The sequence below is a fragment of the Homarus americanus genome, unplaced genomic scaffold (assembly GCF_018991925.1).
Source record: "Homarus americanus isolate GMGI-L3 unplaced genomic scaffold, GMGI_Hamer_2.0 scaffold30858, whole genome shotgun sequence".
Classification (NCBI taxonomy): domain Eukaryota; kingdom Metazoa; phylum Arthropoda; class Malacostraca; order Decapoda; family Nephropidae; genus Homarus; species Homarus americanus.
Window position 1 is genome coordinate 256,962 of NW_024737697.1, and position 20,521 is coordinate 277,482.

Genomic DNA, 20,521 nt, shown 5'->3' on the forward strand with positions numbered 1-20,521 from the left:
CCCACTCCCTCATATGTGTATACCCACTCCTCCACTGTGCATGTACCCTCCCTCACATGTGTGCCATGTACACTCCCTCACATGTGTGCCCTTAACCACTCCTCATGTATTTTATCCCTCTCTGTGTGCCCTTGAACCATCCTCACATATGCCAGCCACCCATCCTCACATATGTCCCTCATCATATGTACTAATCCCTCACATATGTATTTTATCCCTCACATGCTTTAACATCAACCACCCACTCCTCACATATGTGCCCTTAACCTGCTCCCTCACATATTGCCACCCTCACCTCCCCGATGTACACTCTTGCTCCTCCCATGCATAACCCTTAACCCTCCCTCACATTGTGCACTTCCACCACTCCCTCACATATAGCCCCCCCACTCCCTCACGTGCCCTTAACCCTACTCCCTCACATATGTACCTTGACCACACTCCCTCACATGTGTGCCCTCTCCCTCACATATGTACCCTTGCCACCACTCCCTCCACATATGTACTCTATACCACTCCCCTCACATATGTACCCTTAACCACCCTCCCTCACATATAACCCACTCCTACACATATGTACCTCCCCTCACATATGTGCTCTTAACCACCACTCCCTCACATATGTAGCCCCTGTATGTACCTCCCCTCACATATGTCTCTTAGCCACTCCCTCACATATGTGCCCTATTTCCTCACTCCCACCTTATTGCTCTTAACCCTCCCAGTTACTGATTGTCAACCTTTCCACTAGTTGTTCTTCCATATCATTATTCTTAGTTTCTGCTTTTTTTTCTTAATCTAACAAGATAGTTTATATATTTAATGATGTGTTACTTTCTAATCACCCTGCAAGGTTTATAATTCCATTTCAAACATATACTATTCACCTGCAACAATTAAAATTTTATATGCAAAGTGATGTGGTTACCACCAAGACATGAATTCTTTAGAACATAATAAAGTAAGTTACGTTAGTACCTCTCGCCATATGATCAGACTATATTACCAAAGAGGTATATAAACCTCAATTGTAAGGATCTGTTTCAGAACGCATGGTGAGTACAGTACTGTACACAACAAAAAAACTGAATTTATAACTGAATTAATACAATTACCATTGACCCAAAAGAAAGAAATGACTGACTTGCCATCAATAGCCATCATCTTAAAAGAATGCCTTCCTGTCCTAAACACAAAAACAGTTAAATTGGTGCCTTTCACACTATGGAAGCCTTTGCAATTCTCATCAAACTTTTGTAGCTCACCTAGTCCCATAAATCATACAGATTTTCTGAACACATTTCATTTTTCTCCTATGCTATTAAGTCTAGTACTGTACTGTACAACATAAATATATGAATTTTTCTAATTACAGCCCAGTCCTTAGCATCAAAGAAACCTAACAAACTATAAATCTCAACAATATTCATAACCTAAACCATCTTCTAGTTTTACTTGTTTTATAAGTCTCAATATCCTAATTATACTTTGTCTAAAATACATTATCTCTCAGTACTTTTTGCCTTTCTGGCTGCACACATTATCATGACTAAGCCTTACCTGGTATTCTGCTGAGCTGGGGAGGGGGGAGGGGGATGAAAAAACAAATGAACATACCTCAAATTTGAAGTTTAGTCCTCCAAAATTCTAAGACACTTACCTTAATAATTCCTGAAAAGCAAAGCAGTGATTAGTTGACCTACCGTGTGCCAGGGATTATTGAGCTGCAGTCTTCTTTACCGTTCAAAAATCTGCCACTCCAAGTGCGTTTGTCAGTTCCATCACCAAACCACTACTATACTGAACTAAAGGAAAGGTCAGTATTTAGTGCTTGGTGATAGTTTGTCTGGTAATCACTAAACAACAACAATATCAAGTCAAGTATAGTTTTAAATCTTGGCATGATAATGGTGTTGTCAGAGACAAAACTCAAGACTCGCCTTTCCCCACAAGTGTTACATCCTCGCTCACCTGATCAATGATGAAGTTGCGTCTGCGCTTTATCGAGTTCAACAGCTTGTTCAAACATTTGGTGCAACGCTCAATCAACACCTCCCAACGGCCAGCATAGTTAACCACATGGCATTAACCTTCATCTTGTCTATAAGTGTGTTTGTTCCCAAGACATTGTACTTCTTCTCAACACTTTCTTTGCAGTACTTTTCCACCCAAGTAGTCTTACTGGCAGCTGGCAGACCAACCATCATGATCACCTGAAAAAATAAAGTTTCATATATAATATATATATACAGTAGGGATTCAGTATTCACAATTTTCTTTCACGATTTCACTTATTCGTGGCACCTCAACAAACCAAAATTTTAGTAAAAAACGCCTAAAAGCTTCTGTGTTTCTATTAAGATTCCAGCAGATGCACACACTTACCCTACAGCTAGGATCTTCATAAACTAGCAGATTTTCAGACCTGTACAGCCTTTACTGATTTAACACTTTAATATGACCCGATAGTGGTAATCTTTTTAATAATTAAAGTATGAAATTGAGAAGGCTCCAATCCCCTACAACGAAATATTGTATACAATATGAATGCAGAAGAAAGTTAAGTAATTGCGATAATTTTTCTAGAACCACGCCCACCAACCCCTAGTACACCTCCCTCCGGGCCAACAACTACGGTAGTAAATAAGTCTATTTTCCTCCCTTAATATGGATGATCCAGATGACACCGCAGATTCAGATGTTTTGAAAAGCAGTAACATACAGCTTCCACCATTTGGTATACTAACAAGTTTAGTTCATATATAACACTAATGGAAATGTTGCCACTGCCACCACTATAGTACTTACTTTGCTTGTCACTTGAATTATGTGACAATCTGTCCAGCTATGATACAATGATATAAGTTATTAAGGTTGTCACCTAGGTTGCGTAGTTCTGAGGTGACTAAAGAGGCAGATACGGGACCGCAAAGTCGTTCACAGATGTTGCACATGTGGATTGTTTCATCTAGTGCAGGAGGGGTGGTAGCAGTGGCTTCCGCGCTGGTCTGCCTTTTTTATTTGCAGTCGGGCTATTCAAAGTTATTGACACCTTCTTGTGTGGTGCTCTCTAGCTTAACGTGTGGGAGTGATTGTCTCCTGTGTGTGGGTAATTTGGTACTTTTTCAGGTTTGTTTTGAAGACAAACTTCGTCTTTTCAGTTGCTCGTCAGCTGCTACGCTTACTATTCATTCGGCGAGTGTAAGTAGCTGCTTTTGGCAGTTCACTGTCGTCCATGGCAGGTAACATGGCCAGTCCAATGTAGTTGTTCTGGGTAATGGTAGTCTCGGTGTTCCTTACAGTTGGTGTCGGCAAGTACTGGCATTTGTCCGCCTTCCCAGCTAATCCGAGGATGGAACGAGACGCTGGAAAGTTTTCATGCCTTGAGGTGCCTCCTGTATAACCCATGTCTCACTGTCATATGGCCAGGGTGGGGGAGGACCACTGTTCGATATATGTGTAACTTGTAGATAATTTCAGTTCTACAGTTGAAGATTGACGGGTAATGGAGTTGACAAAGGTTTGAGTGGCATCTGATTCGATGTTGAATCTCTTCATCGGGTGTCTGTGGTGGACAGGTGAAGCCGAGATACTGAAAGTGGGTAACATTAGAGAGGGTAGTACCATTAAGTTGGGATGGATGGGAGGAGGTGTATGAACCAAGGGCAGGTTGAAAAGATCTGAGTCATGACATTCACCTCATGGTCTATGTGCATATGCATCTGCATAGGTGTTCAGGATCTTCTGTAGGTCACATTTAGTGAGTATGCAAGTTGTTGTTAGCATAATGAAGTTTATAATGGAAGTCTGTTTCGACAGATGTCAAACCTCGGTTTTTTCTCTGACTAAGTCATCCAGTTCGTGTTGATTAGGAAAATGTGGGGATTGCTTGAGTGCTAGCATTAAGTCAACATCCTCTCTTCAGAAGAGAGAGTCAGCATTTGAAATCGTGGTTTAAGGAAGGTAGACTGGGAATTGGTAAATTCACAGTGGGAGACGGAGTAATAGATGATGGTATGCTCGATACACAATGAGTTCTTCGACCTTACTCTTCCTACTTAGATATGACTACCATGCAAAGTAACACTCATCATGGTGGTTGGTTTGTTCTTCCAATTCGAGGTATTGATGTATATGCTTCAAGTTACCACGTGAACTACCTTCTAATGCCGCCGACAGCTTCCACAGTAGAAATGAGGTGTCTAGGGTTTGTCTTGTCACCCATAGGCATACCAAAATAAGCATGATATGTAATGAAAACCTAGTGCTATGTGAAATGTTGTGTTTGATCTGCCTAGAACCGATGTAATATCCGGGGAGATAGCAGAATGTAGTCTGAAGACGGGCGACAAACACTTAATGGTAGCTATAACTATCTGGAAATAGAGGCTGTACTATAGGTATCATAAAGTTAAATGGAAGATAGATAAATATATTTCAATGCCAGAATACCCAAACACAAAAGAAATCCACACTGTAATTCTTCCGTTAAAGAAAACTAATGCACTCACATCTTCACCAGTTGAAGCAGACTGATCTTGTGCTCCTTCCACTATATTCTCCAGGCAGAGTTGGCAGACAGCTTTTAGTCAAGCCTCAATTTGAAATATTGTATTTTTCCAATTATTTTTTTGCTATTTTATTGATTGATGTTTATTTAATAAACCTTTATATGTATTAAATATGCATTGTGCTCCACAAAAAATAAAGTTCTTTATATTTTAGTGCTCAATGTTTATCAGTTTCTTTTTACATGAAAAACACATCAGGCTTAAATTATAGGTAATTACAGCTTCATTTAGGTATGCAAAAGTGGCCTGGAAAATTCTACTTCTAATGTTTTCCCTCTATAAAATAATTCTCTGTTCCTGACATCAGATATAAGTGGATTTATTTGTTCCATTTATTTGTTGGTGTTTATTTTATCCAAAATATGAGATTAACATAAGGAACACATGTAAGAGAAACATACATCAAAAGATTAGCCTTTATGTTGGGATATGTGGGTGGTTTTTGGGGGTTTTTTCAGCACCTGTCAAGTGTGTGTATATATTAAAACAATGATTTGTCATTTTTAAAATTTGATAAAATTTAGATGTGCTTTTTTTAGTAAATTTGGATAAAATTTAGAGGCCAAAGATCTACCTTAGTTTTTATATTGAACAAGTACCGGGTAAATGTGTAAATCAGATACAATACATAGTCAATATCAATACAGTTAGTTGTTAATAGTTGTAATACAGCAAAATCAATGAAATTTAGCAACACAGGTCATTCTTCTTGAGTGCCTCTATTACAGTCCTTTTTAGAGAGTTTGGAAAGTTCTTTCGATGATCACTGACCACCTGGAGTAGAAATTGGCGTTGTTCCTCATCCTTTGTTATTACATGGATGTAATCTTGGATGAGTGCCACACCTCTCTCAGCCACATCGTTAACCACTTTCATTGTCTTGAGCTTCTTTTGTGCTTTGCAATAACCTGCATTAGTTTGCCACAAAGATGGGGACAACTGTAAAAAGTCAGTTGGCAGATTGAGCATGTCAAAAAATTTACTTGTTGCAGAAGACACAAAATCTTCAAGGTGAATGTCATTCACGTCTTGAGGCTTAACCACTGCCTTCATGCGGTTACCATTTTGAGCCTTTTTTAGACTGTCCACCATCCTCTGCTTTGTTTCATCACCAACATTCATATCAAAGAAGGCAAAGCCAACAACTTCTTCATTGAGGTACCACAGATGATTGATAAATTTGCGGCAAGCCTCTTCTGAAACCTCCTTGTCAACTTTTGTGTAGTCAGAAATCTTCTTCAGGAAGAGCAGGTCATTTGCTGGAACTTGAACTGGCAAAGTAGCCAGGAACCATGCTTTAAAGTATACAAGGACAGCAAATCGAACCACCCTACCGAGTCCTTTGACTTCTCGGGCTGTCAACTTGAATTGTGACCGGAACATCCATATTTTGAAGGAATACAACAGCTTTGCCATCCACCTGGCTCTGTGCATGGCCCCAGGCTTCCTGAAAGATATCTTGCGGTGTGGAGTTCCTCCCAGGAATATAACAACCAATTCGAGTAATTCTCTATAGTCTTCCCGTGGCTGATTATCATTAAGGAAGCTCAATGCATTTTTCAGCAGACCTTCTCGATTTTCAGTCACAACCAAATCCATTTCTTGATCAGTGGCAGCTGTACTGTAGTCACTCTGCACAATGTTGGGCCAAAATGCTTGAAATCTCTTAAAAACAAGTATATCTGGCCCAGTTGATGGACCCATTACACGGTCAAATACTCCACCGATCACAACCTCATGCACATGATGACGGCATGGCAACCATAGGAGATTTTTCTCCAGTTTAATTTCGATGAGCTTACAGGCCCCAGTGTGGCGTCCAGTGTTGCTGCTTGTAGTGTCAAAAGACATTGCCACTATATAGTCTTTTAATTTCCAATCTTTGACCACTTCAACCACAGCATTAGCCATCGCTTCACCAGTTCCATTGGGCAACTTTGATACATTCAGCAATTGTTCATTCTCTTCATAGGACACAATGATTGGCAATCGATCATAAGTTTCTTTACCACCAGCTGTTTCAGGAAGTAGCTTTCCATCCCAATGAACAACAAGAGGGATTGTTGGATCAAGATTAAGTATAAATTGTTCTTTGGCAGACTTAAAAGACTGAACTCTCAACTTCATTCTTGATTGTCGAATTGTCTTCTGGTTGACTGCTATGTCTTCCACGTTGTGACCTAAAGTTTGAGCTGCTGCAGCAATCAAATGCACAGCATCACGATCACTAATCTTGGTGCGATCTAGTGCTTTGGCCAGAACAGGGGACATTATGTTTTTGCACGTGGTTTCCCAGGTTTTGATTTTTTGGGAGGAGAACACTCTGACGCTGAAGAATTTACTTGTTCCTCAGACTCAGATGATGATGAGAATGGCGGATTCATTCCTTGTTTTTCATCTTCTTTTGTTTTCTGTGCCAAAGCTTTTGAAAAGCGAGCACGTTCTTCTTCTTTTCGTATTGCCAAGCGGACTTCTTTTGCTGCTAGTTCTTTATCAACTCTACCCAAGTATCCTTTCCTTCCATCTCGTTGTGCTAGAAGGAATTGCCGATCTTCTCCAATTTTGATCATTGTCAAAGCATTTGCATGAGCAATGTCAAATAGTTTACTTAATTGTTCTTTGAAAACTTCTTCCTTTATTTGCTGAGCTTGGCTTCTCCTCTTGGCAGCTTTTTGAAGGCTTTTCCATTTCACAAACATTTTTTCAACTCTTTCTCGGGCATGAATTTCTGAGCAAGTTGGTATTCTTGCCATTTCCCAAAATGGGAGTACTTGCTTGATCACTTCCTTGGCACTCTCTTTGATGGTTGCTTTGTTGACTTTGTGAATTTGAAAGAACAAACTCATAACTTCCCCAGTAGAAGGCAGTTTTAGACCAGTCAAAGCGTGTGCAGTTGGCCCAATCAACCATACTTTATTGTCTTTCCTTGTCTTTGGCTTTGTGCCACTACCACTAGTACTAGCCATCTAAAAAGAGAAACCATTACTATTATTAGTATTATATGATATATAATTTAGGGACAATAGGTAACACAAACTCACACCCAACATCCAGTTTGTAGAGTCTAGGATGTTGAGCTTGATAATGAGTACAAAGAAGTGACAAAAAAATTCTCTATAAGTCCAATTGGATATGTGGCACTCACAGATAGACCTAAGCTCATTCATGGATTGACAGAATACAGACACCTGCACAACATGTCAACAATCTGCCATTATATAATATATATATATATTAAGTAAGTTGTGTCAAGTTGTGCCCCTGGCTGGTGGCACCTCTAAACATCCCTCAATTTGGTTGAAATTGTTTGGGTTATATTATTTTGGTAGTTCTTATAAAAGGGCAGGGTGGTTGTGATCATATTCTGAAAAAAAAATTATAACCCCCATTTCGGGACCACCCTAAGTCTGTCGTCGATGTGTGGTGACCACCTGAAGCAGGTACTGCTTTTGAGCTTCGCTTTTCGTAATTGAAGAGTTGTAGTCCTGGATAAGCTTCACCGCTCTTTCGGCCACATCATTCACCACCTGCAACTCTTGTAGAATTTCCCTTGACTGAAGGAACTGTGGATTGTCAGTCCATTGACTTGGATCTTTGGAGACGAATCCAGAGTCCAGGAGCGTGGTTTGAAAGAAGCAGTTAGTATTTGTGGATGCAAGGTTTTTAAGCTCCAGTGATGGAATTTCCTCTTCTGTCACTTTCAGCTTCTTTGGACATTCCTTTTTCTCGTTCTTTCCCTTCATTGACCCAAGGATTTCTCTTTTCTCAGCATACAAAACACTAGCACTGAAGAGAGCACGAGCTACTGACTCCTCACTTAAATACCAGAGATGCCGCTGGAAAGCCTCTGTTGCTGCCATTCCAACTGATTCATCTATTTTCTCCCCATAGTAATGAAGTTGTTTGAGGAAGGATATATCATTGCTTGGAGCTTCAAACACTTCAGGAGCTTTGAACCACATTGGACCGTACACAAGAGCAACAAAAAGGGACATGGTCTGAATCAGCTTCTTCTCCTTGATAGTTAGCTGGAACTGGTGCTGAAACATGAATATCTGGAGAGAGCATAATGCTTTAGACATCCAACGAGCATGGTGTACTGGGCCAGGCTTTCCAAAACGAATCCCTCGGGGCGGAGTAACACCCAGGAATATCACACAAAGTTACATAAGTCGGAGGTAATCGTCCCGGGGCTGAGTCTGCTTGAGAGCCTTCTTGTAGTAGTCGATAACTTTTTGCACCCATTCCGAATTTTCCTTCAACACTGCAGTGATATACCCATTAGTCTCTCCCGTCTTGAAATCCAACTGCTTGATTTGATGCCACTGCTTTTTAAACCTCTGGAACAAGAGAACATCAGGACCACTAGATGACCCATGAATGACTTTGAAGACATCTCTAAGAACAACTTCCAAGATATGGTGTCTGCAAGGAAGGTACAGGAGATTTCTTCCCAATCTCTCTTCAATCAAGGTAAAAGCTCCACGAACATGACCAGTGTTAGCGGCAGTGGTATCAAAGCACATGGTGACAACCCGATCATCGACATCCCAATCTTTCAAAGTATCCACCACAGCATTAGCTTGCGCCACTCCCGTTCCTGATGATAGGTGTAAAACGCCCAATAACCGGACATTCCCTACTGAAGAGGATACATCTTTCCCCGAGATCAGTATTGAGAGTCGTTCAACAGATTCCTCTCCTGTTAGAGATGGAAGGAGCTTACCATCCCAATGAACCACAATTCCAGTCTTGGCTCCAGAGGATATGATAGTTTGCTTCACAGAAGCAGTGTGATCTCTACGATATCAGATACGGGCTCTCCTGAGTGCACTTAAGGCATGTTTATTAGGGCTGGGCAAGAATCGTTAAAATTGGAATCGACAGTTCCGATTCTCAGTGCCAATGGAATTGCTGGAATCGATTCCTCAAAGTAAGCAGAGTAACAGAGTAAAAAAAACACATCTACCTGACATTACAAGTTAAAAAATAACAATGCAGCTCACAAGACTAAATGCCGCGGTTAGTAAAATGGTATACAGGGTGAAAACCGTGGATACATGAAATCTGCGGCTGGCGGAGGTCAACTGGAGGTGAAAATAGTGAATAAACTTAAGATTTGAGTCGGTAATCTTCGCCATGTATCCAGCCATGGCTCCTACACAGGATTATATTTATTGTTTTCCTTTTTGATACTCACCCATCCAATGGGCAAGGACCACAAATTCCCACCATACTCCTCAAAAGCCTGAAAACCAAGATACCAAATATATTAAGTTTACAAACCTCAGCATCATCTCTCTTCTCTGGTCCCTGTGAACCCAATACTCTGTCTTCCAGAGGGATATGGCCAACAGCAGTGTAGCCAGTTAGTGGCTCAAACCATGGGTCCTCTGTTCCAAAGTTAACCTGAAGAAGAGAATACAGATTACTGTATTGGTGGACTAACAGATCAGGTAATGCTCACAACAAAACGTGTTTGTGTGTTTGTCGTAAGGATTTCGTTAATCGAAGTTTTGTTCATTAACCGAATTGAAGATCCTTATGGGAGCTAATTCGTTAACCAAATTTTTTTTAATCAAACCGTTCGTTAACCGAGGGACCACTGTAGTATATTTTTTTTTATTATTATTTATCGGTATTATTTTTCTTTATTCCTCACATTTAATGGTACATACTGTATATATTATTTTCAGAAAAATATGGCTACAGGAAGAAAATACAGACAAGTTTTTTCCACATACTACTGCTAAAATGGGGGCAAGTCTTATATGCCATAAAATACAGTATCCTGTTTTCAAGTAAGTGAAATGAGTGTAGGAACATATCTACTCCATATAGCTACACAGCATATAATGGCATGACACCTTTTAATGCGGATTCAAATTGCGATATCTTTTCAAAGAACCTAACCCTATTGTTAAATGAGGTACACCTTTATATTAAAAATAAAAAAAATAAAAAAAATTAATGATGGGAAGGTCTGTCTCTACCAATCTTACCAAGGAATGGGTCAGCTTATGCAAACAGATCATGTTGGTGGGTGTGGTTACGAGTAGCAGAGTGAGACGATTGGATACTTACAGTAACTGGCCTCTACGAACAGACCAATTATGTCATTCTATTCGTTTAGGCCAATATTCAACTGACTCACAGGCCTTTTCAATAATAATAAAAAAAATAATAACAATAAAAAAAATTCCTCTCTCACCCTGAAGCTGGAATTCTTGGTCACAATATGGGGAAACAGGGCTTGGTCTCCCAAATCAGCATGCTGAACTTCATAGGCAATACCCTGATGCTCTCCATTCACAGTGAAAGATATAACAATGGGTTCTGCTTCCATATCCACAAAACAACCAACAACGTCACCTTTTCCAAACAGTTTGCCATAATCCTGAAATTGAAGACAGTTAAGAAACATATGAATGACCTCTTATAAAAACAAATGAACCAATTAAATATATAAAACAAATTCTTTGTAAAGGGGCTGAAAAATTATTAATGTATGGGGAATTTTGAAGCTGTTCTCTTACAAAAAAATAAATTCTATATATTTTTTAAAGTCGCAAAATCTAGCATAGGCGGTGACCCAAAACTTTCAGACAATTACCCTCAACCCAATAACCGTGGTAAGTGATTCGCCGATAAACCCCCAGTGGGCAAAAAAACACACATCGATTTCCCCTGAACATCATTTTAACTCTTGTGGATTAAAAGATAGTATGGAGAAGAATGTGGAACCAAATACGAGTCCATTAATTACCTTAGTCTGACCACCAGTTTCTGAAATGGCAAGTGTAAACATTCCATACTTGACCCAGTGGGATAGAACATTTTTCACATGTTGTATTCAAAACGCTGTGAATTCCATCATGAATGTCAGTTATCAGGTTAAAGGCTAACTTCCAATTAAAGCCTTCTGCATCCCTATTGCATCATTATATCCGATTATTGTAATTTCCCTACCAAATATCTACAAATATTAGTGTAAGACAAGAATGCCTCACAATAATCACTGAAGCCAAGAACTTGTTCAACATTCCCTTACCTTGAATCTTAAATTTGTAGAGGCCTTTCCTGTACCACCATATCCATAACTGAATGGATCCTCCCCAAGGGTTAGTCCAGCATCATTGACTGATACACCAACGCGCAACACATGTGGATGTTGCTCTTCCTCTTCCAGCTGAGGCACAGGCAGATAGTCTTCAGCCTTAACTTCAAAGAAGATGCGGCCGCGTGTAAACCCATATGTGGCACGTACGCCGTGCCATACATACCCAAAACCTTGCATGGTCAGTGGCTGGGCACTCAAGTAATCTTCCTTGCTGATTATCAAACTTAAGTCAGAATTATCTGAAAAAGATTTTTGATAAATTAAATTACACAACAAAAGATAGTTATTCCTGGACAAATCACCTACTTTTTGGGATCCTCACTGCACAAATACCATCAAATTATTTAAATTCATTCAATATTACCATACACTGAACTGTACAGTAGGGGGCAGTGAAATTTTGCTCAAAGCTGCACTCTTCAGGCATTGTTCCTTATACATATCTAAGACTCCATGCCAAATTTGAAGCTGATATGTCGAGGTTTAGTCTGCCGCATTTTCTACTGAAATTTTTTAATTTACCTACAGTACTAGCCAAACAGCCGCTGTGGCGGTGCAATGTTCTGTTCAGTGTTTATCAACTTTTTTTTCATATCTCTTATTTCATTTAAGTTGTCTTGTTGCAGATGAGTATGGTGCTATGTCTATATTGATTATCAGCCTTTTCTCATTTCATTTCTCAATGTTGTGTTACTGTACTGTAATGTAGGGGAGACCTGGGTAAGTTGGCGCACTTGAAATTATTCAAATAGTTACCGTTAAGCAGTTCACACCGCAGGATCACCACGTGCTTCCTCAGTCACCCATAAGCAGTCATTCTGAGACGCCGCACGTCTTGATTAGAGTGGGGGAAAATTGATTTTGATGCTGGTAAGTAAATTTTATTCTCTTATAAGGTTTGCTGTAACATGTGTGAGGTTATAGACAAGTACTGTAGTATCCAATTTAGCCATAATTCAACTTAGCGCTTAAGGATTGTTTATCCATGAAACAGTTCATGTTAGGCTTCTTGATATATACCAAAATAATTTATTTATGATCACTGGTACGGCTGGGACAAGTTGGCTCAACAAAAATGGGGCAAGTTGGCGGCACAGTACTAGTTACATACTTTCCATTTTCATTTATTTGAATTAGGCTACATTATATTTCTGATTAACTAATTTTGGCGTTATTTACTAATGCACAAGAAGCCTATTGATGATGTGTTTTCAGAAATTGCTCTAATAACTAACTTTTTCTTTTTCTTTTCAGGTGATCTGATCAATTTGCTATCAAGATGGCTACTGTATTAATGAGGGCAGCCACAGATCATGCATTGTTTGGCTCTGCAAGTGTTCTTCCAGTGGACAAACTTCCCTCGAAAGGCGAGATGTTAAAGAACTGCTGGCGATATAAATGTGATGACGGAAAGTTTGCAGATGTCTCAATGATTATAAAGATGGCCGCCCAGGACTGTTCAGAAATATGGGAAAAAGCAATTGGAGATAGGCAGAATGTTCCTCTTCTTAGCCAAAAAAATATTGAGGAAAGGTTGAGAAAATTGTACAGTAGTGGAATTGAACTAAATAAGAACAAGAATGTAGGCAAAAAAGCTGCATTTCAGGTAGAAATGAAAGAGTTGTTTGATATCTGTAGCTGTTATTGTCCCCTTGCCTCCTGTCAGGATGTGAGGTGCATAGTTAAGGAGTGTGACGGATATCACCTGGCATGTAATTGTGTTATAAAAGTTCCCAAAGTGACGAAGATGTGGGACAGAGTGACGGCAAGAGAGAAGCATGATGCGGACAGAGTTAGGAGACAGCTTGAGCAAAAACAGAGATATCTGGTAGCTGGAGATATTCCTTATGTTGAGGATAATTCAGATGATTCAAGAGATATTCCTCTCGTCAATACTGATGCTGATTTTGTCCCTGATCCAAGGGCTCTGACAGACACCAGTTCACAGAACCGGACAAGACTCCCTACACTGGCTGCCGCTTGTGACCGATACTTGATTAGTGATTATGCTGGAGCTGCCATTGCTACTGCCACCTTAACTGACTATAGCATTATCACAAAGGATGACAAGAGTCAGGTTATTGGACCACATAAGCTGCGGGATGCGAGACAAAAATACCGATTTAAGAGGCAAGAAATTGAGATGGCTAGTTTAGATAATTTGACGTCACTCTATTTTGATGGTAAGAAGACCGCCACTCGTGTGATGATAAAGAATGAGAAGACCGAGAAATGGAGTTCGAGGATGATGGTGAAAGATCATTATGTCATCATGGTTGAGCCTGGCAATGAATATCTCACACATGTGACTCCCAAGACTGGACACGGAAAGCAGATTGCCAAAACTATTCACGAGTTTCTGGTGGAGAAAAATCTAACCCAGCAGCCCATTGTGTGTGTTGGTTGTGATGGAACCAATGTAAATGTAGGATCAGAAAATGGAGTCATTCATCATCTTGAAATGTTACTTGGTCACCCGCTCCATTATTTCATATGTCAGCTTCACGGAAATGAGCTGCCTTTCCGCGCAGTTTTTTATCACTATGATGGTAAACCAAGTGGTCCTGAGCATTGGCGTGGTCCCATTGGAAAGCAGATCAAGGAGTCTTTGTCTGAGCTTCCAGTTGTCGCCTTCCAGCCAGTCAGTTTCCCTGATTTCCCTGTGTTTAATGATGAAGTGGAGAAAGATCTGTCCTGGGATCAGAAATACCTGTATAGGATTTGTAAAGGAGTTATCACAGGTGTTGTTGAAGATGACTTGGCTGCTATTGAGCCAGGTCCTCCCTGTGTGTCAAGGTGGAACACCTTATGGAGTAGAATCCTCAGGCTGTATGTAGCAACATCAAGACCCAGCCATGAGTTGAAAAGAATTGTCATTACAATAATAAAGTTCAGTGCTCCAATGTGGTTTTACATCAAGATACACCCTTACGTAACACACGGCTCAAGGAACGTATTCCAGTCCCTGCTATATATGAAACACCTGAATAGTGAGGAGGAGACGATAGTGAAGAAGGCTGTCCAGAGAAATGCATACTTCGCCCACACAGATCAACTTCTTCTTGGTATGTGTGCAGATGAGGACATGACTGTTAGAGAAAAAGCTGTCTCAATGATAAGAAAAATTAGAGAGGAGAATCAGCAAAAGGAAGAATGCACTGGCAGATCTGAAGAGGAGGAGGAAGATTCTGATGCTGCTGTTGACGAGAATTTGTTAAACTATACTGATGAGGAGGGTAAAGATGGAGATGGGAATGAGGATGTGCCTCCTGTAGTCAACATGAGAAAGGTGGTGACTCCGAAACTAAAGTGGCAAGCAAAAAACTATCATTCCATGATTAACTGGAGGAATGAACTCAAGACTGAGCCTCCTTACATTGCTTCTCTGTCAAATCTACAGGTTAATGACATTCTTGAGACACCATTAGTGGTGCCCAAGTGGCCAAACAGCACTCAGGCGGTCGAGAGAGGCATAAAAGTGATGACTGAAGCTTGCACTGAAGTGACGGGATACGAATCGAGAGATGGATATATTAGGCAAAGATTATTGTCTAGGAAAAGGATGCCAAGGTTCCGCACAAAAAAGAATTTCAATATGAACTTGTAATGATTTTCTATACGGTGTACCAGGTTAGGGTGACAATAGTGCATAGGGGTGAATTTCTAAAATTGATTAAATGGAATGGCCATTGGTCCAATACTGCGTACCCATGAAAAAAGAACACAGGCGAAATCCTGGGTCATTTGGACAATATTTAGAGGTAGCTCAAGTCAATTGAAGTTTTATCCTTTTGGCAAAAAATACGAATATTCATAATATGCCGGTTTATTTTAAAATTTACATATTGAGCAAGTTTATGTGTACATATAAATGATTAATTCCTTTTTAAAATGAAACTGCAGTGAACACGCTTACATCAATGGGTGGGAGAGGTGTGGACAACCCATTCATTGTTTTCGCTTTTTGCTTGTAAGGTCCTGTTTTGATGTCCCTGGTTGTGACCGCCTCTGCTCTTCAACAACCTGCAGCAGATGTTGACGCTGGTCTTCACTCTTCGTGATCTTGCTGTTGAATGCCTGTATCAAGGCAATCCCTCTCTCTGCAGTGTCGTTGATGACTCTGAGACCACCCACAACTGCGACGCCAGTTTTGAAGTCTTCATCATCAGACCATGTGTCAGGTTCCTTGGACAAAAAAGAAGTCTTCATTTTGAGACTTTCAAATAGAAAGTTTGATCCTCTAGAAGCAAAGTCTGAGAGCTGCTTTGTGGGAAGGGAAGATGTGGCAGGAAGAGCAGCACGTTTTGGTGAATCCTCGGTCGCCTTCCTCTCAACGATTGCCCGAACTATGTTTGTCTTCATTGTTGCATTAACTTGTGGATCGAAGAGTGCAAGACCCACCAAGCCTTCACTGAGGTACCACAGGTGACGACCGAAGACTGTGAGACATGTTCTTGATATTTTGACGTCGTGGTACTCTGACAGGTCTTGGAGGAGCCGCAAATCATTAGCAGGAGCGGAGGATGGAACGGAGGCCGTGAACCATGCACTGACATACACCTCTAGCACAAAGAATGTGAATCGTTTCAAGCCTAATGTCTCACGAGCAGTTAGTTTAAACTGATTAGCAAAAATCAGGATCTTCATGACATAAATGAGCTTAGCCATCCACCGTGCTCGGTGAAGTGCTCCGGGCCGTCGGAGATTAAACTTGGGTAGAGCTCCATCGAGACACCTGATTGCTAGCTCCAGTACCTCACGGTAATCATCACGTGGCTGCTGCTTCTTGCCCAGATGATGTTTCCAGCAACAGATGAGGTCATCTCGTTTCTCGTACAAACTTGGAGGGAGGTCTGAGAGAGGGCTGTAGTCATCTTGACTGATGTCCTTCCACTTATGCTTGAAGCGAGAGAAGAGAGTATTATCTGGTCCAGAGGAAGGCCCCATGCATTCCACATACGCTTTCTCGGCAACAAGCTCAAGGATGTGGTGACGACACGCGAGATGCAGAAGACGGCGGCCGAGTTTCTGCTCCAGAATGACACATGCCCCCGACAAGTGCCCAGTGTTTGAAGCTGTTGTGTCAAAACTGAGTGCTGAAACATTCTCTGATATTTTCCACTCTTCCAGCGCTGCACTGACTGCTGTAGCAATGGCCTGTCCAGTCCCTGACAATAGTTTCGGGACACCAAGCAGCTTTTCAGTATTGATTCCGGAGACAAGAATGGCGATTCGGTCAACACTCGCTCCTTGTTCATCAGGAATAATTTTTCCATCCCAGTGCACAGTGAGCACTTCACTAGGTTGAAATTTTTCTTTAATTTCGTTGGCAATCCCAGAACGGTGGGTCGCTCGCGAAGTACGCACTGTCTCATAGTTTAAAACTAGTTCCATTGGGTCATGACCTAGACTAGCAGCCGTGGCACTGACGATCCGGAGAGCAGAGCGGTGACTGATCCCAGTGCGGTCCAATGTACTTGACAATTCAGGGGTGATAACTTTGAGAGTAGCACGTTTACGATTGGAAGAAGATACCACTGGTGATATCGCTAGGGAACTTGTAGATGATGACGAGCTTGATTGTGATTCTGTTTCAGACGAAGAACCCAACTCATCATATTCAAGTGCAGAACTGGCTTGATTCTGTTGTAGAGATTGCTTACTCTTGCTTTCTTCCCGACACTTGATGGAACAAGCAATCTTTTTGTCTACTCCTGCATTACACCTCTTCTCCCTTTTTCTCGTTGCGCTGCCAGGAATGCTCGGTCTTCTTTGATGGTCAAGAGCTGCATTGCCTTGGGGTGGGCAACATCGAAGAGGTCCTCTAACTCATCACAAAAAGTTTCCTCTTTCTTACGTTGTGTGTCTGTAGTGCGAGTGCAGTTTTTCTTAAGTCCCTTCCACATTAAAAAAAGATCCACTACCTTTCGTCCAATACTCTTCTCAGTTATGGTAGGAATCCGTGCTTTATTCCAGAAACTAATAACCGATGCTGCAACTTCACTCGCAGAATCATTCACTGTTTTCTTATGTTCATTGTGACCGTGGAAAAACAGACGTAGAACATCTCCTCTTGAAGGAAGTTGTGCACCCGTGATTTCGGTTATGTGTTGACCAATGAGCCAAACTTCAGTTTTTGAACGTGTACTCTCCATTGAACCTGAAACAAACAAAAACATTTATGTAACTTATATTGTTACTGTTATGCAAACAACAGCACCCATAAAGCATACGGCATGCAAGATCACTTGTATAAAGTTTTTAAAGTGTTATATACCTAAATTGATGCATTGATTTTAGACAAAGACAATGGTACTAACCGTAATACTGCAACAAGAGCGACGCACACACACCCACCGTCACGTCTCACACACAACTGATGCTACTGTACCAGTCAGACACTGGCACACAACCTCTTCCCCCTACCCCGACTGACACCCGCCTCTCCCTCCCCTCTGCATTGCCAATAGCTGCACCAGCCAAAATACTCATTACTCATTTTTAGAAAAAATGTTAGGAACAACTTTAGTTTGAATTTGCATTCTACATATACCTGCAAAGTTTCATAGTAATCGGTTCATAAATAAAGAAATTAGAAAAAATCAATAATAATTTCAGTAGTGTTAACTTCAAATGGCTTGAGCCACCTCTAAATATTGTCCAAATGACCCAGGATTTCGCCTGTGTTCTTTTTTCATGGGTACGCAGTATTGGACAAATGGCCATCTAAAAATAAAAACTTTCACTTTTTATTGTCACCCTATACCTGTAAAATAACATGTGAATTAAATCGATGTCACCCATGTAAAATTTATCATTATCCTGGAAAACATTAAATGACACCTAATTTTTGGTATACACTAAAAGTTGACAAAAAGTCGTTCGCGATGCGGCAGGGTAAGTGTGCATGAAATGGCATGAAATTTTGCACAGGTGTTTGTTACAGCCATACAAACGATGCCTGAAAAGTGCAGCCTGCAACTCAAATAAAAGTGTTTTTTCCCTGCCCCCTACTGTACAGTACAGTTAACACTCGTGCTACACAACTTGTATGCAATTTATGTCACATTAAATTTTGACCAAGAATTTAAATAACAGCTCCATTTAATATAACAAGAAATCGTAATTTTCAAGGCCATAGTCTAGAGCAAATGTATAAACATAAATTATTCCCATTTAATTTTATTGTTATACTGTAGACAAGTTCATCAACCTCAATAACCAATACATATGCAGACAGAAAATTTCACAGTTACTGAATCAACAGTTATCGAAGCAATTAATCCCATAAGCATATAACAAATTCGGGACATTGGGGACCGGCCACCCCTCAAAAACTCCCATCTACCCTTGATATATTACTGTCATGCATACTGTCAAGCAAGAATATTAAACAGATATATGAAGCAAGCATAATGAGCCTTAAATAAGGATTGTAAGCATAAGTTGAGACTTATTTGCCTGTGTTACGGATGGTAGAGAGAGTCTTGGGTGGCAAGTTCAAGTCTCTACCAATCTTTGCTGGTCTATCACCACTCTTATTAAACATTACCACATCAACCTTGACAGATTTATGCACCCTCTTAGGGGCAGCACAAGAGGAACTACCACTGGGGCATTTAGGTTTGATTGTGTAACACACGAATTCGGAAATAACGAAAATCGTAAAGTTGGAGACACACGGTACCGCTAAGTATAAACACATTCAGAGAGGCGGGAATGAGTCGGTGGCAGCGCGCAGATCCCTCTTGTGAAAAGAATTTGCACCACGCCTCTGCCCGCAAAATTCAAATCAGCTCTGCCACTCCTCCCCCTAATTTTCAGATCAATGGAGTAGTCGATGAAACTTGTGAGGTATCTCCCCGATACGTAATCATTAGTTCTGCCAAGTGGCAGGTAATGGGACGTCAGTTTACGGGGTATACCTGTAGTTGCATCTTAAGTGGCAGCAGTGGGCACCAAGGAGGAAAACTTCACATTACAGAAAACCCCAGATATAGCAGACTAATTAGGGGGGAGGCCAGACCGGTAAAAGCCAAAAGTCCGTTATATCCAGATCCATAATAATAACGGACTCGGTCCATTATATACCAACATAGTCTGAAGTGCCTATAATCATTTTACCATCGTTAAAGGGCAGTTCACTTGCACGGTCCTATGCACAGTTGGGATCCCCCCCAGGAGAAGGAAATGATATAAGGAGCTTCTACCACAACTATGCGAAGGTTGTGTATCACCACGACAATCATTATATTCCTGCTTGTTTAGTGGATAACTTTAATACCTTTCAGGCAAATAACTCAATAAATGTCTGCCTGTCAGGGATGTGGAGTGGTGGAGTTAATATCTTGGCTGGCTAAGTACATGAGCTGTGTGACTGGGTCGCGTGTGCCTAATTACCCTGCTTACAAATATTAACGGCACTTGATATACTTGGAATTTTGGTATTTACAATACAGTATATACAAGCACATATTGTTTTCGTGTTTGTACATTTTAAAATACTGTACCAAAATTCAGTAGCAGCATCAAATGCCATAAATATCTATGTATAAGCAAAGTGCAGTCTGACCTCGCAACTTCGTGTCTCAGAAGTCCGTTTTACACAAATACTTTTATTTTCATGAGTTTCCCCAATACAGGTTGACAACCCCTTATCCAAAATCCTTGGGGCCAGATGTGTTTCGGATATCAGAATTTTTTGGATTTCAGAATACTGTAGTTAGGTTAGTTTATATTTTTGTTACGGGGATTAGCTCACCGGGGCACAGGACACCAACCCACGTGCATATCAACACGAAATTAAGAGTTGAAAAATAATAACGACGCA

The 20,521-nt window shown here is 40.7% G+C and overlaps 1 protein-coding gene across 1 annotated transcript in view; it reads right to left on the bottom strand.

Moving 5' to 3' along the window:
* Positions 1-20,521, bottom strand: part of LOC121873516 (heterogeneous nuclear ribonucleoprotein U-like protein 1) — a 65,223-nt gene that overhangs the window by 31,342 nt on the left and 13,360 nt on the right. The window contains 5 exon segments of the mRNA XM_042377103.1: positions 1,972-2,072; positions 2,075-2,213; positions 9,858-9,980; positions 10,783-10,968; positions 11,623-11,930. Coding sequence (XP_042233037.1) covers positions 1,972-2,072; positions 2,075-2,213; positions 9,858-9,980; positions 10,783-10,968; positions 11,623-11,930 — 857 coding nt within the window.